We start from the raw sequence: 27972 nt of genomic DNA, 5'->3' as shown, positions 1-27972 counted from the left end.
GCCATATTGGAATGAGGTCGTGAACGACTAGGCGGAAAAAGACACGGCATCTAAAACCGACTTGAAAAACTCCTCACTGGTAAGCAACGAAATGCATTCCCAAATATTTATGTATTTTACCCTTTGCCCTAATCAACCTTGGCTTTAACGAGCGATTTTGCGTTGCCTGCATCTTTTTTCCCGTCTCCAAAAAAAGGTGACTTGTGCTCGCTCGTATGAGTGCCTGCCTGGCTCTATTGCTTAAGCTATGACGTTTCAGTAACTTGACTTGGTTACAGGCGTTTTTAGCATGTGCACGAAATCAGCGGCACTCATATCAACATAAAAATCCTCGCGAATCAGTGCTGAGAAAATGTTTCATGTCTAATAATGTTGAATTGCACGATGTGTCTTTCGGAATGAAAGTTGCCCGATCGGCGTGAATGTATTAAATGCTATTATCCAGTTATATGTAGCTAGCCGAACACACTGCGCTCGTCCAGCGAACTATCATCATCCATTATTGGGCGATTTCTATGAATTACACTCACTAAATCGAATCAAATTATAGCTATCAGTTCTATTTATCGCTACCTTCTACATGGCGTTTATTTGGGCTTTGGTTGTACATAACGCCGATGCATTATTTTTATTGTAGAATTTTATTTTATTTTATGATGTTTTAGTAACATTCATGTGTAAATAATAAAGTTAAATGGAAGCTTCCTCAAGCACTTTCAGAAATTGATGACAGTTTCATTCTCTGGCCGTGTTACATAATAGAAGTTGTGTTGTAAGTCATTACTCTCATTCTGCCTTAAAAAAACAAGACAACTAATTTTTTGACCATTATACTATTATTCTTAAATAGAAAAAGTGTTAATGTATACAGCATAAAAATCTAAAATATTACTCTAATGAATGTCCTCTCGTTTTGCAAAACAATTAACCTATAATTCGTCTGAACGTCCATGAACACTTTGAATAGTTTGAGGACCTGACTGTTGTTGGTTCACGTGACAGCGGTCACTGCGTCATTTTCATCTTCTTCTTTTCGTCTTTATTATTGCTTTAAGTCGGTTATGTTCGCTTCCGTATTTCGCGTGTGTTTGTATGTATGTAATGGAGGGAAGTTGTCTTTAGCATGAAGTGATGGAGCGGCAGAGTTTGTCAGGAATGTGCTGATGGTTCATAGACACACCAGAAATAGATTTCCGCTGTCCTGGAGTCTCCTCATTCCCTCATGTGTAATGTTGTGACACCAACAGTTAAAACTACAGGGCTGAAAATCATTATCAAATATGATTGTAGAAGTTGTCATTTTTTGTTCAAAAATATAAAGAGTTTAGCTGTAAATATGTATGAGTGTGTGTTTGTTTGTTTGGTTGGTTGGTTCAGGTAAACCCTACATTATGGGGACAAAATGTCGCCACAAAGATGGCAATATCCGAAATCCTTGTCCATGTGGAGACATTTTTTGGTCCCCATGAGGAAAAAGGCTTATAAATCATACTAAGGTTTTTTTTCAAAATGTAAAAGTGCAGAAAGTTTTCAGTGATTGGGTAGATTTAGAGGTAGGGTTAGTGTAAGCGGATAGAATATACAGTTTTATAGAATATATAAAGTTTAAAGTCTATGGAAAGTCCCCCAAAAACATGAAAACAAAACATGTGTGAGTGTTTAAATCAAATGTTTGTCATTTTTAATTCAAATGTTTCAAATGCAAAGTGGAAGGAATGGTTAGAGGATTGTAATAATTTTGAATGAGTAATTTTAATTACCACAAAAAACAAACAAAAAAAAACCTCCTGCACAAATTTAGCAGGATTGGTTGTAACAGCAGCACTCTGTATTTTACATTATTTTACATTTTAGGGACTTGTAGTAGGTATCTGCTCTGTGCCTGCTCAAAATTCAGTGTAAAGATGCAATGCCATATAAAAGCTTTATTAATCCTGCTCTGACCCACCTCACCCCTAGTTTCAAATCATACAGATGTAGCCTATTTGCTGCGTACAGTAAATGCATTAATGCCACCTCTGAGCTTTATTAAACAGTCAGTCTGTGTTAAGACACTTTAGAAGTGCTTCTACGCCACCTTTTCGGTATGAATTTGGCCTAAACTGCTTTTTGTTACAGACAAATATGTGAATATTGCATCAAAGTTTGAGATAGCACAAAAACACAGAGTTACAGATGTTGAAACAAAGTGTTACACTCCCCAGTCTCACCTATATCACCCCAGTATCTTTCCCCTCCGATTCTGCCCTCACAAAATCACCATGGTGGTAACTATAATTTCTACCAAAATACCATAGTTTACCACAATATCTGTAGCGCTCTCTTACTCTTACTTCTAATAAAACCATAATAAATGAAAATATGATGTACTTTAAATAGTTATTTTATTTAACTTTATTATATTTCCTTTTGTTTTGATGACCATACAGGCTTATAAGCTCTAACAGTTAAGGTAGTAATACTAATATTTATAAATACGTTTTTATTTGAGCGGAAACTGTCGTTACCATGGTATTTTTTTTGTAAGGGTAATTCCCTTTCAATATGCTTTAAAGTTCAGTTGATCATCATACTGAGGGACAGCGACATGGCTTTTTAAACAGCCCTGGCTGCTCTTTTCAATCCCTATTGGAGACCAGCGTGACCCCCAGCACATTGTGTCCGTGGCCCGGGCTGTGCTCCAGGGCTCTGGGACGGTGCTGGAGTGAAGGGGGGTGGGCTGAAAGAGTTGATCCCAGCAGAGCAGGAGGGTCGTGGCCCGCCAACGGCTGTCAGGGAGAATGTCTGACTCTCTTTAATAGAGACGTCAACCTTCACAAAGACAGCTTGACGGCTCCGGATGAATAGACAAGTGTTAATGCAACTGTGTTAGCCGTTTTCTTTCTTTTTGCATTTTTCGAACTGCATGTTGAGTTTGAAACAACTTTCAAAGTTGTTTCTGGCTTTTTTTGTTGAGTTTATAGCTGAATATCTTTATTCGGTCTCCCTTTCTCTCTATATGGTTTGTTTCATGCATTGTTAGAGACTTTAATGTGCTTTTTAGGTGATGTTAAAGGGATAGTTCACCCAAAAATGAAAATGCTGTCAATATTTACTCACACTCACATTGTTCAAACCCTGAACACAATAGATGATATTTTGAAGAATGTCAGAAACTAAACAATGAGTCCCATTGACTTCCATAGTATTTTTTCCCATTGGTTAACCATATTCTTCAAAATATCTTCTCTTGTGTTCAACAGAAGAAAGAAACTCATACAGGTTTGGAACAACATGAGGGTGAGTAAATGATGACAGAATTTGAATTTTTGGGGGAAACTATCTCTTTAACAAATCTACCAAATATTTTTCATTTCGCAAAGCCATACTGGGCATAATGGTGCATTTTTGCTTCTTAAAGGTGATGCGCCAGAAGTGGCTTTTATCTTTGCAGCTACGCACTAAGGACTCCTCCTCCCACTTAGTTAAATCAACTAGGCTGTGTAAAATGTGGCTTGTGCAAGTCTCTTCATGTTTCTGTCTTGTCATGCGCACACAGCTTCTCTCGCACAGGCAAATACTTATAGAACCGCATGTAAATTAATTGTAATCCTAAAATCATAATTTATCTCTCTTTGTTTCACTGTTTGTTTCTCTCTCATTTCCCCCCCTCATTTAGAAGCAGTTTGATTGTCCTCCCTGGGGCTTCAGACATGAGCCTTGAGGCGCTGGAGTCTGGTAAGCTATTTATGTTCTTTGTGCTCCGTTGCTAAATAAATTGGAGAAAAACAATACTATAGACCGGCTCTGAACCTGAAAAATACAATATTGAGAGTTGTATTGCGCATATTTAAATTGCTTTGGCTTAGTGTTTACAAAGTGAAATTTCTGTGAGTTCCTGCCTATTATTACTACATACTTTATATATAGCATTCACTTTCACGCTCTGTTGATATGGTTTGATTTGAGGTGATGAGGCTGTGTGGAAAGAGCTGAGCAGACTTTGCGGTGTGTGAGCTATTGGTCGTTTAATGTTTCAGATGCGGACTCTGGTCAGGATGTGTCCGAGTTTAACTGGGATGACTACCTGGAGGAAACCGGGGCACTTTCTGTTCCTCATCATGCGTTCAAACACGTGAGTAAATGTGGCCAGAATTTACCACCATTCTGAATCTTACACTGAAAAAACTATTTTTGAACGAAGTTGAAAGCTTTTAATCAAATTTGAAAGTGATAAAATACTGCTTAAAAACTGTTTTTCCATTACGCTGATGCAGCCAGGTGGAGTAGACTGATACATTATAAAATTTTATGCATTTACATACAACTTGCATTGCATTCAAGGTAAACCTTTTATCAGCTAATGTCCTTGGTGTTACTGAATAATCTTTAAAGGTCCCATGTTATCAAAACTGAAATTTCCTGGCTTTTTTCATGATAACAGAGGTCTAGGGGCTATGAAACTACAATATAAGTTTCAAAACAGTCAATCCACAGACAGATGCACACAACCTGCATAAAGTAACTGTGCCTTTTCTCAAGCCGTCGTGACTTCCGTATTTATGTGATGTCAGAACTACTCAGTCACCAGCCCAAACACTGCCCACCGTCAGGACATCATTGCACAGGCTTCCGAACAACATTAATATAAGAGAACAGTGGCTAATATTTATTTATTCAGAAACGCCACAGCAATTTAGTTCGACCTTAACCGTCTGTTCTGCATATTTCACGAGTGACTGCTTCGTCAGTCAGGCTACTCCTCAAAGAAGCTACAGTCCCTACAGTTCATAGTTTTACAAGTTTACCTTGGGCGTCAATTGCAGCATATGTTCTTGTGTTCTGTGGGCATCTTTGCACATTTACCACAAGCAAGTTACACCTTTTACAGAAAAAAGTAACATTGTAAAATAAATTGTTGCACGTCAACTGACTGTATCAGTAGGAAAGCAATAGTTGCATAGCTTACTGCATTCGGTGTGTGTCTGTTAACGTTACATTATAAAGCAGTTAAGTGTTTCAAAATCAGTGTATAACTAGCTATTAACGTACATATTTTGGAGATTTAAATCGAATTTGACAAAAAATAGGTTTGTTTACAGACAGTTTAAATTAGCGTTAACGTTAAATCTGCGTGCAGCATTGATGTAATGGTAATTATAATACTCTTACAATAACGCAGAAAGTAAGGAGGTGGTTGTTTGTCTCCTGTCGTCGCCGATTGGGGGCCGGATAACATTTCCCTCAGCAATGTCCATCATTACAGGTGTTTTATTTACCTTACTTGTGGTGAGCATCACCAAGCAACAGCAGGCTATAGCATACATGACCCTAGTTACCTGTGGTTGGCCTGGCCGTGCGTCACTCAGAAAACAACAGGCCAATCAGAATAGAGGCTCATGAATATTAATTTGAAAGGCCAAAATCGACCTGTTCTTAGCAGAGCCCCTGAGAAAGGAGCTGTAAAAAATTATTGGGATGGGTTTTGGTACTTATACCGCAAATATATATTCTTAAGGACATCAAAATACCTCAAATAAAACTTCAGAAAGGTGTACAATATGGGACCTTTAAACCTTTATTGAGACATTGCTTTTCGGTCACGTCTGATGGCAAAAACAGAAATATAAGCCGCACTGAAGCCAGCACACAAGAAAACTGTCATTCACCTTTTGAATTTTACTCAGCTTTATGACATTGGTCAAATGTCTGAAGTCAACACTCAGTTGAACTCTCTATACATTAGTGATGTATTCCTACTCTCATGGGAATTGTAAGACCAATAAGTGACCATTTACATTATTAAAGAATTTATTTTCTGGGTCAGGAATTAACCAGGGCATGGAGAAATAATACCACTGATAATACCATAGAAATTCCCCAGGTATTTATAGTCAGTCAAATGGCAAAAAAGTCTCTGTAGTCCATTCCTCTGATTTTAAATATTTTAAACCACACTGATATATTTCATCATATTCTATATGCTATAATACTTTGGTTTAGTATGGATTTAGTGCCGCTGCAGAGGTCACTGAATGACCTATAACTGTCTGTTGTTGAATATATTTGGTGTTTATATTATAGACAGCCAGTTGTTCACATTAAAAATGTATTTCAGTTGAAATGTTTGACATAAATGGATGGCATCAATGTGTTTATATGGATAAAATATGTGACAAAAAGCCACCATAAAGGAAAAAAAATGCCCCTATTGTCCTTATAAATGCAAATATTAAAAGGTGAAGTGTCATTTTCTGATCCTTAAAAAATAATTACCATGCAAAGACAAGTAAAATGAATGCATTGGTAGGTTTGTCTGTGCATCCCGACCAACCCAAACAGTAGTTGAGGGCGGGACGGTCTGCATGCCGGACAATTTGAGACAAGGGGATTGTTTGTTTCAAAACAGTAATTATTTTTGTGTTGTTACTATTAACTTAAAGTAAAAACTATTAGAAAAAAGTAAATTATTAAAATAAAGCTGAAATTAAATAAAATATAAATATTAGATACATTTTTTTAACTGAAATAAACAAGTGCTAATATTACTAAAACAAAAAATTAAATATAAATAAATTAAAGCTAAATAGAAACATAAAAAAAATGAATAAATATGACAAAAGAACAAAAAATTACTAAAACAAACTTTTTTTAAAGATAAAACTGAAAATATAAAAGTAAAAGTTGTCAAACTACTAATAAATAATATAATATAATAGTTTATAAATAATACTAAAATAACACTACTAAAATTACTAAAAATTTAAATTAAATGGAAATATTATAAACTTATAAAAATTACAAAAGAACATACAATTACTATAACTTAAATGAGAACTGGAAATATAATATAAGCTAATTCAAACTACTAATAAATAATATAGTTTATAAATAATTAGGGCTGTCAAACGATTAATCGCGATTAATCGCATCCAAAATAAAAGTTTGTGTTTACATAATATATGTGTGTGTATGGAGTATAATTATTTTCTATATATAAATACACACACATGCATATATATTTAAGAAAAATATGTTATTTATATATAAAATATTTATATATAATATAAATTATATATAATATAAATATATATACACAGTATATACATGCAAATATTTCTTAAATATATACATGCATGTGTGTGTATTTATATATAGAAAATAATTATACACCGTACACACACATATATTATGTAAAAACAAACTTTTATTTTGGATGCGATTAATCGCGATTAATCGTTTGACAGCCCTATAAATAATACTAAAATAACACTGTTCTAATAATACTAAAACTAAAAATCAAATAAAGTTAAATAGAAACTTAAAACAAACTAATAAAAAAATTAAATTGAAAACTGAAAATATAAAAGTAAAAGCCAATTCAAACTACTAACAAATAATACAATAGTTTATAAATACAGTAATACTAAAATAACACTACTACGGTAATATTACTAAAACTTAAATAAAAAAATTAATTAAAGCTAAATAGAAACATTAAAAATACTAATTGAAATGACAAAGGAGCATAAAATGACTTTAACTAAAATGAAAATGAAAACTGAAAATATAAAAGCTAGTGATGCTAGTGATTATAGGCTAGTGATTTCGTTTGCAGGTGGACCAGGGCCTGGAGACGGGTCTGACTCCTGGTATGAAGCTTGAGGTGTGTGTCCGTACTGAACCAGAAACAACGTACTGGGTGGCCACGATAATCACCACCTGCGGACAGCTGCTGTTGCTACGATATGAGGGTTACCAGGATGACCGGCGTGCCGACTTTTGGTGCGACATCATGACCGCCGACCTGCACCCCATCGGATGGAGCAAGCAGCAGGGTCGACCGATGAGACCTCCTGAGGGTGAGAATGGCGACTGAGCAATTTCACTATGCTTTCTAATTTAAGCTGATTAGACCTTAATTGAATGTTGTGGCTTTATAGGTGAAGATGATTTGAATTCAGGCTCTGCAGAGGTTATGCTCTTGGGTCTGAATAGCTGTGTATGCATCATCCACATTTGCATATTTCTTTACGTACTTCAAATGCGGTGTTGCTTGCAGCGTAGTGCTAATTCCTGTAGGTGGTTGCTCACTGTCGATTTGTGGGCATATTCAGGAAATGGGGGAAGGGTGTTTATGTTGGGGCTTTTATTTAGCTTGCAGCTTGCTGATGGGCACAGCCTTTACTCCTCTGAAATTATTAAAGGACCCATTTTAATACTTAAAGCTTCTTTTATTAAAAAAAATCCTGGAATAGAGTGCTGTATGTACAGGAGTGGGGGAGTCCAGATGGTTGCTGGCATTTTGCCTCTGGCTGTCTGTGCTTTATTGACAGCTGCACTTATGGCCCAAAATAACATGTCAATGGTGAAGTCATCATAAGTGCAAAATGGCATAAATCTGTCAGCAGGATAGTCTGTTAGAAGATCTGTATGTCTCTTAAATGCGGCCCTGAATTTGTGCTCAGGTGTCCGGGAGAAGCACGAGGACTGGGAAGCGTTGCTGGAGAAAGCTCTGGCTGAATCCTGCAGTGTACCTGCTAGTCTGCTGGAAGGGGTAAGAGATATGCCTTAAATGTAAGAAAAATGTATAGAAGGTTGGTCATTATTGCAAAAATAAACTGATGTAAATATACAGTTAACAGTCATTACACAAAAGTATTTGACTGTTTAATGTTGCCGTTGACCAATCAGAATCAAGCATCAAATAACTTTTATTCAGCAAGGACACAATAAATTGATGTAAAGTACTAAAAACATTTATTTCAAATAAATGCTGTTCTTTTGAACTTTCTATTCATCAAAGAATCCTGAAAATATTGTATCACAGTTTCCACAAACATTTTAAGCAGCACAACTGTTTTCAAAACCAAAATCAGCATATTACAATGATTTCTGAAGGATCATGTGACACTGAAGACTGGAGTAATGGCTGATGAAAATTCTGCTTTACCATCACAGGAATAAATAAAAAATGTAAAATATGTTAAAATAGAAAACAGTTATTTTAAATTCTAATAATGTTTCACAATATTACGGGTTTCTTTATCAAACTTACAACTTGTGAACGGTGGTGTAAGTTGCTTGTTTTTCTATGTTTATGTACATAACTCATTTAAAAACAACAGAGGTTTACCCACAGTGCTGTACAATTCTTAACACAAAATATTAAGTTGAAGAAATGAGACTTTTAAAATCATGACTTTTTAAAATCAAAAATTACCCTCCTCCATCCCCAGCTCCTCCTCTCGTCCAGTCAGTATGGCATTCTGATTCCCCTTGAATCAGAATAAATTCTTGAATTATGTTGTACTTTAAAATCTTGAATTAATGATATCTGCAATACATTCGTGGTTCTGTTCTGTTTACCCTAAGGGGGGTTATTGCTGCTCTCCCTGCTCTTATCCATGCTAGGCTGCATGGGTGCACAGGGAGTTCTTGCCCAGAACAGAACCATACCGCCAATCCTAACCGTATGCAATTGCCAATCGTATTTGACGATAGTGGTCCTGACAGAATTGTCTTTTACCTGATGGTTGTTACATATTACTTTATCTGTATATCTGTGCTTTTTTTTTTTCTTGTGCGTGTGTGTTTGAAGGCCCAGCGTGGCTGTAATCCTATAGATCTGTTAAGTCAAGGTCTAAACGTTGAGCTCGTGGACCGTCAAGATGCTGGGGTGGTCTGGTCTGCAGTGATCGAGGAGAACGTAGGGGGGCGCTTGCGGCTTCGATATGCCGGCACAGACGGGCTCCCTGATGCCCAATCCATCACATGGGTCTTCTACCTGGACCCCCTGCTTCATCTACCTGGCTGGACACAGGAGCACAGCTGCACTCTCAGACCACCTGCAGGTGAGGGTTTCATCATTTCTAAATATCTTTGTTATAAATATTGGAAATGCCCATCAAATTAAAAAACCTTTGTAATTTAACTTAATAAAGTCTAAATCTTTGTAGTTGCATTTTGTTTACTATACAGTTTTTAAAATAGGATGCTTTACACAGTGTAATGATGTCTTTTTTTAAGGTTTATGTGCTCGGCACTATACTACATAGTATAGCTTTTGAAAGCGAGCTTCTGAAAAATGTAAGTGGTCAGTGCAGCTAAAACCATGGAAACAGAAGCAGAAGCTGATAATAAATGTAGATCTTGTGGGGTTATTGCTGCATGTTCTGTAGCTAGATGATTCCTAACAGAATAGGGTGAATGAACAGACCAGCAGGACTCACAGTTGAATCTTCCTGATCTATTAATATGCAAATCAATTATGCTGAGGTTGAGATCATGCACAAAAAGGTAGGTACCTCGAATTGTCCTCATAAGCACATCTAGAGTACTTTTACCCTGGGAGACCCACATATTACAGTTTAGCTAATCAATGGTGGAGATTGGTGGATGGGGGAAGGGTTTACAGGGGCTTAGATCAGAGTCCACTAGCTTTTAAAAGATAAACTTATGATGAGGTCAGCAGAGAGCTGATGTGTGTTTGTGTATGTTTATTTGTAGCTCTGCTCTCCCTGCGCACTGAAGCTGAATGGGAGGAGGTGAAGAAGACAGTCTTCTCTCAGGCTCAGGACTCCAGCATCAGCGAGGAGTTTTACAGGGTCAGTAAATACTGATTAACTACCACATGTTTGCTAAAACTTGACTCTGACCCTAAGTTTGCTTGTGTGAACCCTCTCGGTGTGAGTTAATGGAGATCCACTGTGACCTTTGTGCCCTTGAGCTAAGCACTTAACAGCAGCTTGCACCAGGTTGATTGTCCTAGTGTCCCCCTGCTCGGACACAAAAATCTGTCTGCACGGACATCAATGGACTGTGCTGATGACGGAAATTACGTCACATGAAGCAGAGCGCGAGTGATTTGAGCTTTCAAAAACTAAAGGTCCACTAGGTAGTGCGCATGCACCGAACTCGTTCGTCCATGCTCACATTCAAAATAGTTACACGTTTAAGTATGCACTAGACAAAACCCGGAAAAGGCATTCCACTGCCTTTTGTCTTTGAACACAAAAACTTTAAAGGGATAGTTTATTTACTCAAGTTGGAAGTTGTTCCAAACCTGTATGAACTTCTTTCTTCTGCTGAACACAAAGGAAGATATTTTGAAGGATATGGGTAATCAAACAGTTGATGGTCCCCATTGACTTCCATAGTATGGAGAAAAAAAAAGGGCAATGGGGACACATTGTCACACGTCAATTAACTGGTGGGAAAATGTCCTCACCGTCACATCCCTAATAAGCATGCAATACTAATGGCACAACATTTGCTTCAACAGAACACATTGCTTGCAATACCGACCTTTCCTTTCAAATGATTTATAAATAATATCAGCCCTTTCTTGACTCGTTATTTGATCACAGTCCTGTTCTATAATATTCATTTTACACAAAATTAGATTAGAATGCAGAAGAAGACGGTAACTGGATGCTACTTGCTGAATAAAGCGTGCAACATAATTAAGTCATGTGACAACAATGTACTACTACTGCTTGGAATGTATGTTGTTGTATGCCCTCACGGAACAAAAATATATGGGAACATACTGCAAAATATAATGCAATATATTACATAATACATTTCCATATAGGGGAAACTAGTGCTTATATTTTTCAATATACTTCAATATATGCATTGACCATGCATGGCTATATATTAAAAAATACATATACAATATTTATAAATGAAGACAAAAATAGCATTGCATGTAATATTCACACAGTTATATCCTTTATTGTGTACATATATTGCACATACATGTTCCCATATAAATGTGAATGTAAGTTATGAGTTTGCTTGCCCAGCATGCTTTGTTAAAAGACTGTTAAAGGAGAGTAAATGTTAAAATTCAGTGTTATTTAATGTGTTCTGCTCAATATTAATATAGAGGGGAGATCTGTTTGTGTTTAATGTTGTATTATTTTGTAATTTAAAAGGTTTTCTGGTATGTCTGGGTTTTTGGGGTTACCATTGTGCTGAAGAGTAGAGCCTGTGGTTCGGTTAACGATATTAAAAGTAATGGCTGTTCCCTCTTCAGCAAAGTGATAGTCTCTTGGCCAAATACTTTAGTTCATGCAGGTGTGCTTTTGCTAACTAACTTGAAAATATGAAACATTTATAAAGTAAATAATTAAAATATATAAGAATATATTTTATAATTAAATTGTATAATTTATAATTATAAAGAATATATTTTATAATTAAATTTTATAATTTATTATTTTATAATTAAAATATATTACATTCATCTATATATGTGTGTTTATGCTGCATAAGTAAATATATATGCAATATATTACACATGCAGTACCATATCTGATCACATATACATCGAAATATTATGAAGTGTATTACTGAATATGAAATTACATACATTATGATATATTAGTAAATATACTGTCTCATATTTTTCCATATATGAAAAGCGCCAATTCCTTATGTATTTTTCAATATATTGTAATATATTAACACAATATATTATTCTGTATATTTTTATATACTGTTAAACCATAATATATTGATCATTCATATATAGGGAAATACATTTTCTTTTCATAAGGGTGTATTCTGTTTCACATACTATTTTTAAGAAACTAAATAGTTTAAAGTTCCTCCAAGTTTTCTGTCAATTCAAAATGACTTAAAAAAAAAAAGAAATATCCCCCCCCCCCCAGTTTAATTTAATTTGCTTTTATATATTTCTGTATTATTTGTATTGCAATCTGTATTACAAACAGCCAACATATCAAGGTATGAAATTAATTCAGAAACAGCTAGAAAATGCTTTTTCCACTTTATTGTTTCTACTTTTATTTTTTCTTTCTAATTTATTCAGTCATATTGATGGAGTATATGCTTGTTTCTATTTTCAGGACAGATCAGCCATCACTCCGCACTGCTTTACTGATGGGATGAAGCTGGAAGCTGTGGACCCAGCAACTCCTTTCACCATCAGTCCTGCCACTGTGGCCAAGGTATCGTAATGGACTCTAAAGTACCTCCCCTATCCTCTCATTTCCTCCAAAATGTGGTCGACACTCTAAACCAGGGTTCACCAGTCTCGGTTCTGGAGGGCCGCTGTCCTGCAGAGTTTAGCTCCAACCAGCTCCAACACACCTGTTTGAAAGTTTCTAGTATGCCTAATGAGACCTTGATTAGCTGGTTCAGGTGTGTTTAATTGGGGTTGGAGCTAAACTCTGCAGGACAGCGGCCCTCCAGGACCAAGATTGGTGAACCCTGCTCTAAACTGCTGTAGTTTGGGACTGTTACCCTAATACTTTGCTGAGAAGAACTGCTAATAAATAAAGATCTGTAACAGACAAATTCAGTGTTGATTTGATTTAAGTTATAAAACATAGCTGATAATTAGCTATTAGCTGGTAATTAGCTGGTGAAGTGGATTTACTTATTAAAAGTTAACGAAAGTTATCATGAGGATTGTAATGTTTAAAACAGATCTCTTAACATCGGTCAGTAGACCGTTAAGATTTTAAAACGAACTGTTCATTCATAAATACGTAAGATCGCTGCGAAAATACAGACTGGAAGACAAAAGACAACGAGTGCAGCGCTGAAAAGGGGCGGGGCTACAAAAGGTCAATAGGGTGCAGTGGGTTTGGTAATTGAGAATGAATAGGGGAAGTTAAGTGAGATGAGGCAATGCCTCCATCGTGCTATGATTGGATATGATCGGTTATGATTGGTTCATGCGATATATCCTGCCTCTTGTTTACATGCGTGTTCGCGAACCGGCTGGAATGAAGAAAATTATGGTGTTATTGGGAAGACAAATTAAAAAGTTAACAACTCGCCCACTTAGATATCACCGCTTTATGTCCCTTCAAGATCAAACTTGAAATGGCCTGAAAACATGATGACTGTGGGGTTTTTTTAGTGAGCAATCAGGTTGGGGTACATTTTTGTGTCTGTGATCAGTGTTTAGTGAGCTTGATGACTGATGAAAATAAGTTGACTATTAAAAAGAACAGCTGAACATCAGTTCACTACTAAAATATTATATTTTAAATTGTTACTGCCTTTAGTTATTATTCAGAATAAATTAATTGTATACTTTTATACTATATAAATAGAACATTACATTGTGTAAAAATGAATGTACATTTGATATTGATTTGTGTGTGTGTGTGTATATACTGTATGTGTATATATAAAACGGTGTATACATGCACACGCATATTATTTTCTGTGTGATTTTAACATTGAAGGGCAGGTGTTTTCCATAAACATGGTTGAGATCAGGATGAACAGGAAAACCATTTGTAGACCCGTGCCCTTATTCTTAGCTTCATTCATGTACATATGCTGTATTGATTTACCTGTTTGTTTATGTGTGTGAGACAGGTTTTCAATGATCAGTTCTTTCTGGTACGGATGGACGATATGAGAGATGAGGCACAGAAAGAGGGAGGCGGACGCTCTTTCCTTTGTCACAGGGACAGTCCGGGAATCTTCCCCACGCAGTGGAGTCTAAAGAACGGAGTCAAGCTCAGCCCTCCTCCAGGTCTGGAGATACAATCATCATATACAGTATATAGTAAAGAAAGTGAAATAACACAAATGACTGATAAAATATTAATAAAAAGGACCTAATGGGAAGGTGGCACATCCTTTCCTTTCAGAACAGCTTCATTTCTTGGAGCGCAGTCTTTCAAGTCCTAAACTGTCTGTAGGGAACATTGCATAATTGTTCTCAAGCAGGATAACTTAGATAATATCTGGCGATTGGATATGCCACCAAGCATTTCGCTCATCCTGCTGTCCATGAAACATTGGTTTCCTGTGAATATGAACACACGAGTGAGCAGTGCTTTTACTGTCGTGAAAAAACAGCCTCATTCCTTGGCAGTTATACTGCCCAGCAGAGCAGTCATTAGACCTAATGGCTGGTGTGGGATGGTTGGCCATGTCTTTATGGATCCATCCCCATTTTAACAGCTGGAAACACACTTGAGGCTTTTGAACTTTTCCAAACATAATCCCATCTGGATAAGAAATCAATAAATGCAATTCACCATTTTGTTTTGATGCAGAAGTTTTTTTCTTAACACCCAGTTGTATAAATATATCAGTGGTTTTGGTCTTGGAGACACTATTTGACCTCTTGCTTTAAGCGCTGCCATATCAAAGCGTTCATTGTTAGATCTCTTTTACGGCTCACATGCTACTAATTGCCAATCAACATATAGATTAGTTCATCTTTGAATTGCCATTGGGGTTCTCTTTGTGATTTACTTCAAAGTTAAAGTCTTGTTTCTTCAAGCGTTTCAGTTATTTTGTAATATATATGTATATTAGGGATTAGGGAGACAGACAGTCATGCAGTTAACGGTTTCTCAGGTGCACTTGTTGACCTTTGTGTGCGTGTGTGTGTTTGTAGGGTTCCAAGGTCAGGACTTTGACTGGGCAGACTATCTAAAGCAGTGTGAGGCTGAGGCAGCCCCACAGCAATGCTTTCCTCCAGTGAGTTTCTCCTTCTGTGTATTTAAAGATGGGTAAATGGTCATGTTGTCCAGATCTATTAATTTATATAAAAAAATACATAAATGCAGTTTATACATACAATATAATCAATACCTCTCTTTTATGCTTAAGATGTTTTATATTTTGAATTAAAACTCATGTTGATATTTTTGGGGTATAAAATCTAAAATCCTTCATTACTGCATCAGGACAAAGTATGATTTTTTTTTTTTAAATAACTTTATTAATTAGTTGGACATAATCAGTCAATTAAACAAGTGTTTAATATATCTCATAAAATATCGGATTTTGATTGACAATAATTTGTAAGAAGCAATATTTATGTATAATTTAAATTTGTAAATAAAATATTAATAAAAATAATGATTAAGACATGTAATTTTTCTGTAATTAGTTTATCTGTAAGATAAGTGTTTTTGATTAGTTTTTTCAGCATGTTAATATTATACTTGTTTTATATACACTATTGTTCAAAAGTTTGGGGTCGGTAAGATTTTTTGTTTTTGAAAGAGGTCTCTTATGCTCACCAAAGCTGTATTTATTTGATGAAAAAATACAGATATATTATTACAATTTAAGATAACTGTTTTCTATTTTAATACAGTGCTGGTCAGAATTATTTTCCCCCTTGGTAAATATGATCTAAGATGGCTGTAAAAAATAAACCTGCATTGTTTATCTTTTTGATATATATATATTTTTTTTTTTAAATGCAAAAATCTAACCTTTTATTAAAGTAAAATAATTGAAAGTGGGGGGGAAATCACATTATGAAATAAATGTTTTTCTTCAAAACACATTGGGAACAATTATTTGCCCCCTTTAATTAAATACTTTTTGCAACCTCCTTTTGCCAAGATAACAGCTCTGAGTCTTCTCCTATAATGCCTGATGAGTTTGGAGAACACCTGACAAGAGATCAGAGACCATTCCTCCATACAGAATCTCTCCAGATCCTGCAGATTCCCAGATCCATGTTGGTGCTTCTCCTCTTCAGTTCAACCCACTCATTTTCTATAGGGTTCAGGTCTGGGGACTGGAATGGCCATTGCACATGCTTGGTTTTGTGCTCAGTGACACATTTTTGTTTTGATTTTGATTTTTTTGTTTGTTTTTGGACTATTGTCCTGATGGAAGATCCAAACATGGCCCATTATAAGATTTCTAGCAGAGATTGTCAAGTTTTGATTTTTTTATCTGTTGGTATTTGATCGAATCCATGATGCCATGTATCTGAACAAGATGTCCAGGACCTCTGGCAGAAAATTATGCCCACAGCATTAAAGATACAGCAAAGTATTTCATTTCACACATGGGGTACTTTTTATCCCTGTATGAACCAAACCCATATTAAAGTGTTTACTGCCAAAAAGCTCTTTTTTTGTTTTGTTTCATCTGTCCATAGAACGTTTGAAAAGTAACTGACACTACTGGAACTTCAGACGGAACGGGTTCTAGGGTCAGATGAAACAAAAAATTAGCTTTTTTTGGCAGCAAACACTTAAGATGGGTTTGGTGCACACAGGGATAAAAAGTACCCCACGTGTAAAATGAAATACTCTGCTGTATCTTTAATGCTGTGGGCTAGATACATGGCATCATGGATTCGATCAAATACCAACAGATAAAAAAAAAAATCATATCCTGACAATCTCTGCTAGAAATCTTATAATGGGCCATGTTTGGATCTTCCATAAGGACAGTGATCCAAAAACAAACATCAAAATCAAAACAAAAATGGGTCACTGAGCACAAAACCAAGCATCTGCAATGGCCATCCCAGTCCCCAGACCTGAACCCTATAGAAAATGAGTGGGCTGAACTGAAGAGGAGAAGCACCAACATGGATCTGGGAATCTGCAGGATCTGGAGAGATTCTGTATGGAGGAATGGTCTCTGATCTCTTGTCAGGTGTTCTCCAAACTCTTCAGGCATTATAGGAGAAGACTCAGAGCTGTTATCTTGGAAAAAGGAGGTTGCAAAAAGTATTTAATTAAAGGGGGCAAATAATTGTTCCCAATGTGTTTTGGAGAAAAACATTTATTTCACAATGTGTCACCCACTTTCAATTCTTTTACTTCAATGAAAGTTTAGATTTTTGCACACAAAAAAAAAAAAAAAAATCAAAAGGATTAACAATGCAATTTATTTTTTACAGCCATCTTTGATCATATTTATACCAAGGGGCCAAATAATTCTGACTAGCACTGTACATTTTAAATTGTAATTTATTCCTGTAATGGCAAAGCTGTCTTCAGTGTCAAATGGTCCTTCAGAAATCATTCTAATATGCTGATTTGATGCTCACTAAATTTCTTATTAATAGCAATGTTGAAAACAACTGTGGCTTAATATTTTTGTGGAAACCATGATACGTTTTTTCAGGGTTCTTTGATGAATAGTAAGTTCAGAATAACAGCAAGAAATCTTTTGTAAAATCAGTATTCATTTCTTACAAATTATGTGAATTTTTTGCAAAACTTTGTCAAATCTCAGCTATTGATGACATTTTGTTGGTCATGTGACTTTCTGACATTGAATTACTTTTCAATTTCCTTGTAGGACCCATCTGATCAGTGCATTAAAGAATCCATGATGCTGGAGGCCATCAATCCGCTCTGCCCTGAAAACATTCACGTAGCAACTGTTACCAAGGTCAAAGGTCAACACATGTGGATTCGTTTGGAAGGTGTGATGTCAACATTCTTCTCTCTGTAGCATGGTAGCTCTGAATGACCAAAACTAATTATGCAGCGTCCTTGAACTGGCTTCAGAGGATACTAACCAAGCCGAATCCCTGATTAAAAATAGCAAGACCAGTAACAGACTAATTTAAGACTAGGCTTAACCCTTTATAGACATCATAGAAGGTCAGTAGGCATGCGGATTAGTCAGTAGGCATGTGTCCTGGTACTGAAGGAGGTTAGCTTGTCTGTCTCATATCTTTTCCTCCCACTCTTTGCTCAGGTCTGAAGCAAGCCGTCCCAGAGATCATAGTTCACACAGACTCCATGGATATTTTCCCAGTGAGCTGGTGTGAAACAAATGGCTATCCTCTTCTGCACCCTTGCAAGCCCAAAGGTCAGTGTTACAGCACAAACTCTCGATTACAGAGAACGTTCATGATGCCAAAGTGCTGTGCACACAAATTACCCCATAAATTGATATTTATTTTTGACATTTGACATTTAAATTCATGTTTTATGTGATATTTGCAGTAGATAAACAGAAGAAGGTTGCGGTTGTTCAGCCAGAGAAACAGTAAGTAAGACACAAAAGTGTTAAAATTGAGTTCAAGTAGTTTTGATTATGGAAAAACACTCATTTATCTCTTTCATCACAGCCGGGTACCATCCAAAGACTCCTCACCTGATACTACCAAACAACTTATTAACAGCAATCAGGCTGAGATGGGTGAGCGCTAGATACACATCTGAACAATCTTACAAATGCATGGTCTTCCTTGTCAGACGTTTACACGGTCATAAAATCTCAATGCTCTACAACACAGTACTATTTTAATCTTGTTTGTGTGCCACCAGGAGGCCAGGCGAATGGGAAGTACTGCTGCCCTAAGATCTATTTTAACCATCGCTGCTTCTCTGGGCCCTACCTCAATAAGGGCCGTATTGCAGAGCTGCCCCAGTGTGTGGGACCTGGGAACTGTGTCCTGGTACTGAAGGAGGTTAGCCACAACAGACTGCTTGTTTGCAATAGTATTTAAATGTGTGTGTCTTTTTTGGCAACAACATGGGAGGTATCCAATTGAGTAAATGTTATTAAAGTCCCCCTGTGGTTAAAATCAAGTTTTTAATGTTGTCTATATGTCTATGTGGTGTTTTTAATATGCTTAAAGACAAACCATGTGTAAATTCATAAGCCAGCACCATTGCTAAGTATTCTTTCCTTAAAACTTTTTGAAATCACCTCTGTCATCTACGCCACAAATATGTTATAACCAATTCAGTCAACGTGAGGCGGGCTTTAGCATGTTATTAACTATGGTGCGAAGCAGGGGGGGCTTGAAAAGCCAGGTTATCCCGGTATGTTTGTCTGTTGATATGAAAAATCAGGTACATTTTGCAATATAGTGGGTGAAGTATGTATATGATGTATATTACAATGTTATGATGAACAATATGCCTTTCTCCACTGACATTCTGAGTTGTTCAAAGCATTTCTAAGGGTGCTGATTTTTAGAAGGCACCTGTCTCACTCTGAGATGACGAACGTACGGGAACATGGTTTGTGTAACATAAGCAACACGTTATTAGCTGTTTGATAACGTAGTCAAGCCAAAGGCGATACATTAAACGCATTACCATTCTGATACATAGACTTGTAGACGAGCCTGTATAATTCGCTCTTCCACTTCTTATGTGAATTAAGACAGTATTTCCACTTGCCTTTGTGCAACGTTTATACAGTAAAGTTGACCGAGGGGATCAGGTATTCTGACATTGTACGAGTGAGTGGAGGCGGGGCTCATTTGCATATTCATGATTCACGTATACTAAATGAAGCAAGGGTGTAGAGTTACATTCAAGCTATTTTAATGTATGAAAAATTATTTTCACAGGACAAAATGTTTAAATATGTCATTTTGTTGACCAAAAATAAGGGATAAAATTATTGACTACAGGGGGACTTTAATAGTATTTCTTAACTTTCTATCCTGCGAAAACTCGTATGGAAAACTAGATGAATGTGCACAAGAGGCTGTCTGTAATGGTGATATTTACAGATAAGGTGTTTTTTAGGCATGACACAATGCTAAGTATCTAAAACCCCCTTAACTTTGGTAAAATAACAGTAATGCACATACTCGAGTGGCTTATTGGTTTTATAAAATGAAAGTATGATAAAGGACCAAGATACAATTTTAATAAATATGTTTATTTTAGGGATATAAATTAACTTGTTAGTTTTAGTCAATCAAATTTTAACAAGTGTAAAAAAATTGTTTTAATAATTTACATTGATTTAATTAATAATCATAATAATAGTAATAATAATAATTACAAAAATTAACCGATTGATAGCCCTAGTTTATTTGCATGTTAAATCTGCTATTACAGATGTAAAATCTAAATATAATAGAAAATTCTGATCAAAATTCTCCTGCTATGAATTTATTTCATTAGTCGAACTGTAGGTCATAGCAACTTATAGCGCATTAATAGACAAAATATCTCCATTTTGTCATAGTTTTGAACACTACTCAAAACTATGGAGTCAGAACTATTCCATTTTGGACTTAGGAATACCTTTGCTGTGTTTTTTTTAATACTGATCTGATCTCTTGACCTGTGTCCTGTGCAGGTGCTGACACTGCTGATAAATTCGGCTTATAAGCCCAGCCGAGTGCTGAGAGAGCTGCAGCTGGACCAGGAGGGCCGCTGGCAGGGTCACGGAGAGACACTTAAAGCCAAGTGAGTATATTCTGCCTTAAGGCCTCGCGCAGATTTCAAAGTCTACTCAACCGCGGATAAGCGTGGATGCACGCATTCAACTTATGCACAGTACAATTGCTTTTTTGTACTCTACCAGACCTCTGAGGGCAGCACTGAGTCATGTCATTTACAGAATATTTGCTTGGAAGGATAGAAAAAGAAAAGTAGCGGATCCAGAGATGGGCTGAATCCGAAATCGCCCCTATACCCTCAAATAGGGCATTATTTGAAGGACATCTATTTGTAGTGGTGCCCGAAACCATAGTGGGTGTTATTGAGAGCACTCATTCTATCCTACATTGCACTGCAATAACAAGTGTACAGCTGATGCACGATCAACGGCTGTCTGAATTCCCTCACTCATTTTCATTCACTTATTCAAGTCAACAGTATTAGTAGGGTGACCATATTTTAGTTTTCAGAAAAGAGGACGGGGGTGTGGTTGATGGGTGGGGGCGTGGTTGATGGGCGGAGGCATGGTTAAGGGGTGGGGGCGTGGTTGGGGGTGAATGCATCAAAAAATACTTTCAAAAAATGCATTCACAACCTTGCAACTATGTTATTGTACTTTAATAGATAAAGTAATACATCCTTTCCATTTAATGTTTGGCCCGCAACAATAGAATTTCTTTACTTTCTTTTTCTTTTTCTTTATGTGGGCTTCTAGGTCGCTGGCACCTTTATTTGACACTGACACATACGTGCCAGCTTTGCAGTTCATGCATTCTGCTTTACACGGATCCTGACCAAAACGAAAACACAGGAATTTTCTCTGTAAATCATCTGTGAATTTACATTTGGGCTTTTTTTTTTTTTTTTTTTTTACGCTTTTAGCTACTTACATCTTATCTCACACTTGACTGTAAACTGAAGCGTCGAGTCACGCTGCTAAAATTCTGTGAACGTAAAGTCCGCCTACTTTGATTTGATTGGTCATTTTAAATATTCTGACATTGACGAGCAGTGACAGACCAATGAGGCTGAGATGAACACACACACACACACACACACACACACACACACACACACACACACACACACACACAGGCCTCTGTATTCTGACGTGCTCTCTGCTTGCCGCTGTGGATTGAGGAACGCGCTGATTATAACAAGACGAGCGTAGCTGAAGCCGGTTTCATATGTTTTGTGTGCAAAGGCAAGCGTGTATTTAAAGTACACCCTTAATGGCCCAATGAAAAATAGTGAAAACCAGGACATTTTCATCACTTTATAAAAAACAGGCAGGACGGCCAGGACAGGACGTGAAAACAGGACATGTCCTGGGAAAACAGGACGTTTGGTCACCCTAGTATTAGTGGACTAACTTATGAAATGGGGGGCGATTTCGGACTCAGCCACGGTCTTATTATTGGGAGATACGAGGGCCAGAGACTCTACCACTCTACCATTGGAAAAAGCGAAACCGCTAACTTGGATCACGTGTGCCTTAATAACCAATTACAGCCTTTACGTCAATGAATTTCTTTCAGAGTTGTGCGACAGTCAATCACTGTTGATACCATAGAAAAAAATGAGAAGTGTCGTAAACTGAATCATACCTGTCTCGCAATTGTCTGTGACTTCTCTTATAAAACAGCATTTTGTTTGGTGTAAACTCAAAAACAAAAAAAAGATAATTCCAAAACTGATATCGAAGATGAATCAATGGGCTGTCGATTCATTAAATGATAAGATATTTTCTCACAAAAGTGGTTTATTCAGCGTAGTGAAGCCTCTCCTCCATTGATATCCATTCAAAAAACAAAACAAAAAAAGGCCTCGTCTCCTTCCCTGCGTACCGCAGCGTTAGCAGGCGTTACGCTTTTTCCGGCTAAGGTTGTAGGCTCCTGATCACGAAAATTATGTCACATGGTCAGTGCACAAAGCGTCGCAGAACACGGACGGCCAAAGTATACTTTTGGCAAAGGTACCTGATCAAAGAAGGTGCAGGAACAAATGATGAAAGTTATGCTTATGTTTTTTTTTTAATCAATGCATATAATAATTTACGATTCAATGATTGACATAAATAGTTTGCTCTCGGTTTCCTGACAAGTCTGTGCTTCACAGGTACAAAGGGAAGAGCTACAGAGCGACGGTAGAGATCGTTCGCACAGCAGACCAGGTGGCCGATTTCTGTCGGAAAACCTGCATTAAGCTGGAGTGTTGTCCCAACCTGTTCGGCCCGCGAATGGTCCTGGAGCGCTGCTCGGAAAACTGCTCCGTGCTCACCAAAACCAAATACAGTGAGCATCACTTCAGCTATTTTCTCTGTGTTTATATCAGTATTTTATTATGGTATTGGCTTGCTGGATGGATGGTACAGTACATTTATTACTCCAGATAAAATTATTGCAGATATTTGAATTGCAAATTTTGTGAAATCACTCCCAGGTCACATTTCAACCCCCCATGACCAAAAAAAAAAAGGAGAGAAATGACATTTGACAAATACAACATTTATCACCATTATGTGTATTTTGTACTTTTTTGTAATTCCTATTATTTTCAATGATTCTCTTTAAAAAAAAATTGTCCTTTTTTTGCTGTATTACTGTAAAATGATTATTGTAATACAAAATGGATTGATTTATTTTTAAATCAGATAAATTAAAGCATATATTATCATATTATCCCAAATATGATCTATAAACACTAACATTTAAATATGTTATTTTTGTTCACATTACAGCAGTGTGTTTTTGTTTTGTTTGTGTTGCTTTTGCATGAGAAAAAAACTTAAATGTCCTGAAAATATGCTTCATTGTGTTTATATAAAATATTTAGTATTGAAATATGACCTGACGTTTTTTTTTTTGGGAACAGTTTTGTGGAATTCAACCGTATAAATCATTTAAATTAAATGATAGTATAAATTACTTGCTGTTTAAGTTGCTTTGTGAATCTAACAATACCTGTTTTATAGCATATTACTATGGGAAGAAGAAGAGCAGGCGTGTGGGCCGACCTCCCGGCGGACACTCCAACTTAGAGGGAGGTGTGAAGAGACGAGGCAGGAGGAGGAAGAGGAGGAAGCAGCTCTTCGTCCACAAAAAGAGGCGTTCTTCTGCTTCAGTCGACAACACTCCAGCAGGTTCCCCTCAGGTAACAAGAGCTACACGGTTGCAGAAGTCTGAAACCACTGGTGAAAATACTTCTATTTTGCATTTTGTTTATTTAATACAAACGTTTCCATTTCTAAACATTTTCACCATAGAAATGAGTGAATTTTAGAATTGTTTACATGCTCAACATCAGAGCTTTGATTAGTGACCTATAAATAGTGCAGAATCGTATCCATTTCTTTTTCATTTTACGTCATAATGCTTTAGAATCTTTAACCCAGATTTTCAATCTAGTCTCAGATTTTTGGACCACACTGAATACAAAATAAAATCTGTTCAGATTAACTGCTCAACAAGAACCATCTTCCTCCATCTGTTTTAATGTGGTCATTAGAATGTGAAATGCACAATCTGTTGAAACATTTGCTCAGAGTAAATGTCACTTCCATTAAGATTCAACACATGAGCAGAATTCAGATGTTCTATCACCACACCATCAAAAGTGATCATCTCGGTTGTTAATGTTAAATATATGTAGGCTAGCATCAAAATATGTCACAGTATGTCTACGATGTGTACTAACGTCACTGTCTGGCCTCACAGGGCAGTGGTGATGAGGAAGATCTGGATGAGGATGACTCTCTAAGTGAAGATACAGGCTCTGAGCTGCAAGACGAGCTGATGGATGACTCCGAATACTCGGAGAAGAAGTCGCAGCCCGCCACTCCCTCCCCCTCCCCTCCAGAAACCCCCCGTCCCACACGCAAACGGCGCAAAGCTCGCTCGCCTTCCTGCTCGGATGATGAGAACAGACCTCCTTCACCCAAGGTAACACTGCGGCAGTCTATAAATATTGGATGGTGATGTAATCATTTTTATCAGTTTTTCAGTGAGCAGTGATTCTCAACCAGGGTTCCGGGGCCCACTTGGGGGCCTCAGCACACTTCCAACGGAGTTGAAGGATGGCTTAAATTATTTAAAGTCGAACTACATATGCTTTATGCTTTAAGACAACTAAAATCAATATTAAAGGCTGATATCATATTTTTTTACGGTAATTTGTTCTCTCAACAACTGTCATTTTTATTTGTGGACGAGGACTGCCACTGTACTGGAAAACACAGATATATGAGGGAATTTTGGGGTTTCCAGACCTGTAAAAGTTATGGAAAATCAATAAAAAATGTAAAAGTATAGAAAAGTTTTATAATGAATATAATTTATTTCTAGTAATGTCAAGCTCTAAAATATTGTATTAGATATAAATTATGAGCAAAGAAAATAAAAACTCTAGTCACAATATACAAATTCCCACTTTAAATTGCCACTCAAAATGAGCAGCTTTGTCATTACAGCAGAAGTACTAGAAATATTTGATTATTTATAATCATTTTACTTAATAATTTGAATGAAATACCATTATTATAAATATAATTTATAATATTTATAAAAATATTTAAATACATTTAAATTGCCACTCAAACTGAGCAGCTTTGTCTTTGACAATGATGAGCTTTGACAATTCTAGCCACGTTATACTGATTTGCTTCCTCATTTAATTCAGTGAAATAGTGGCCATGATTTACTTAAAATGAGAGAATGAACTGGTGCAATGTGGCCAATAATTAATAAGTTGTGGGAATTCTTAATTTGTGGCCAGGATATCTTTTTTCATAGGGCTGGACCCGAATATTCGTTCAGTGGGTTGGTATTTGATTTTCAATTTTGGGATTCAAATATTCAGTTTTTTGTTTTTTTTCGCACACCTGGCATCCCCCTCGAAACGGTTCTCATTCGCGCTTGAAAATGTTTACACTATAAAATATGGCGAAATACAATACCTTTTTTTTTTACAATTATCTTATATAGCTTAGCCATTTTTAATGTGGACGTGGAATCTCTTGTTTCTTTTCCCAAATCCTCACTCACGTCAGTGCAGAGCGGTAGGCTTAGGTTATATCATGCGTCTTTGTGTGGAAATATAAAAAAAATTTTTTAATATATTTAACTTTATTATATTATTTAAGTTACTATTATTTACTGATATTTATTTCAATGCTTTACAGGCTTAGTGTGTTGTTTCATTGACGGAAGTGCTCAAATAAACAGGCATGTCTGTTACGAAATGAATGTTTGAGCCTCGTTTATTTATTTATTTATTTATATTTCCCACCAAAGCTTCGAAGCTCAAAAAATGGTATTAGGACCAGCCCTAATGTCATGTGCGGAACTTTGTAGGTTTGAATAATTGGAAATATCATGTGGCCTTTCAAATATCATCTTCGACAATGAAGAGCTTAAGAGTCAAAAAGGTTAAGAAATGCTGGTTTACAGTATATAAAATCAATATTTTTAATGTTTAGGAAAATTACTGTCTAAGTGTGGTATTATGTACTGTATTTTGTTTTGTATATGATAACTGACTGATTTGCTGTGTCTCTTCTGAAGAGTCCACGTACAGAAGCGCCTCAGAAGCTGTGTCTGGACAGCAGTCCACTGGAATGGAGTGTCACGGATGTTGTGCGATTCATCAGGACCACTGATTGTGCTCCACTGGCACGCATCTTTATGGATCAAGTAATTGAACACACATTAACATCCAATCACAAGTGGTCAGATAAGATAAATCGCTGTTTATACCTAGTAGTAATCTCCTGTGACCACCTATGTGCAGCAGAAAATAGTAAATGTTAGGACTTTGGACTTTTATTTCCTCTTAAAGCTGCTGCATTTCATGCCAAAAATGAAACCTCTTGTCTTAGAGTAATGGTTGATTGACAGGAGAGAAGACTGCCTTTCATTGTTGTCCGGAAAGCACCCGGATTAGTGTCGGCTCTTTGTACGAAGCCCCCAAACATGACAGACAAATATCGTGGCCATTAATTTAATAATTTGCTTCATTTTAGATCAATTGTGGCCATGATGTTGTATGTCTAATTTGTCTCCTCATTTTAATTCAGTGAAATAGTGGCCATGATTTACTTAAAATGAGAGCGCAAATTAGTGCAATAGTGAATTCTTAATTTGTGGCCAGGATATTTTTTTTTTCACGTCATCTTGCGGATGACACATCGGTTTGTAGGTTTGAATAACTGGATCGCAAAACGCTTTGGGCCACATCTAAACCTAAAACAGATGGTTATACTAGGTGTAAATACATTGCGTAGATTAAACTACATCTTTTGCTTCACATGCTTATGAGTCTTCATTTAGGATCCTACATCTGTATATTATTCAACTCTTTTTTCATTTACCTTCCAGGAAATTGATGGTCAGGCGCTGCTTCTGTTGAACCTTCCCACTGTACAGGAGTGTATGGACCTGAAGCTCGGCCCTGCCATCAAGCTGTGCCATCACATTGAGCGGGTCAAGCTGGCATTTTACCAACAGTTTGCCAGCTGAGGGTGACCTTCTGCAGAGAAGAGTAGGGCATTTGACATTTTAGGTGACTTTCCTAATATGTGCGATCTTCCTTTTGCTCTATGGATCATAGAACCTTTAAAATCACTTAGCGCTTTAGACGCCTCCTGTACCATTAGTTCTTCAGCAGGCGCAGTTGAGATTAACTACTGGAGGGGCGTTTTTCAACAGGGTCAATCTGGTACTTTTACAGCTGGGCTTTCCATCTCAAAATAAGCCTGGACTAGTGTTTAGTTTGATCTTTTTCTCTTTTTTTAAAGATCTGGGTTGGAGGAACTGTGTCTGCAACAGTAAGCGAAGCTCTTTACTTGTTTTTAAAAAAAAAAAACTTTATTAACTGTAGAGCGGATGACAATGCAATTACCTTAAGCACAAAAAATAAATAAATTGCCCATGTACTGTAAGTGGTATGCAAACTTGTACATACGGGAGTGTTAATGTAAATACTGTAAATAACCAGATGTTAATTTTAGTGGGACTGCTTTAATGTTCCCATTTCGGTTTGGTTTTCTATAACAGCTTGGGAATTACACTAACACGACAGTGCT

The 27972-nt window shown here is 36.6% G+C and overlaps 1 protein-coding gene across 1 annotated transcript; it reads left to right on the top strand.

The window, feature by feature from the left end:
• Window positions 1-27971, top strand: sfmbt1 (Scm like with four mbt domains 1). The gene is made up of 21 exons (XM_079857551.1): window positions 1-79; window positions 3659-3717; window positions 4020-4114; window positions 7598-7841; window positions 8448-8536; window positions 9581-9833; window positions 10489-10586; window positions 12858-12959; window positions 14347-14506; window positions 15383-15465; window positions 18049-18175; window positions 18454-18567; window positions 18705-18747; window positions 18830-18900; window positions 19029-19171; window positions 20809-20918; window positions 23010-23185; window positions 23866-24044; window positions 24608-24832; window positions 26453-26581; window positions 27266-27971. Exons 2-21 carry the CDS (start codon window positions 3693-3695, stop codon window positions 27404-27406), a joined length of 2607 nt encoding a protein of 868 aa, XP_079713677.1. The 5' UTR covers window positions 1-79; window positions 3659-3692; the 3' UTR covers window positions 27407-27971.
• Window position 27972: the final 1 nt, after the last annotated feature.

The sequence above is a fragment of the Squalius cephalus genome (genome assembly GCF_949319135.1).
Source record: "Squalius cephalus genome assembly, chromosome: 22".
NCBI classification, from domain to species: Eukaryota; Metazoa; Chordata; class Actinopteri; order Cypriniformes; family Leuciscidae; genus Squalius; species Squalius cephalus.
Note: the sequence above shows the minus strand (reverse complement) of the source record. Positions and strands in the feature narration are given on the sequence as shown.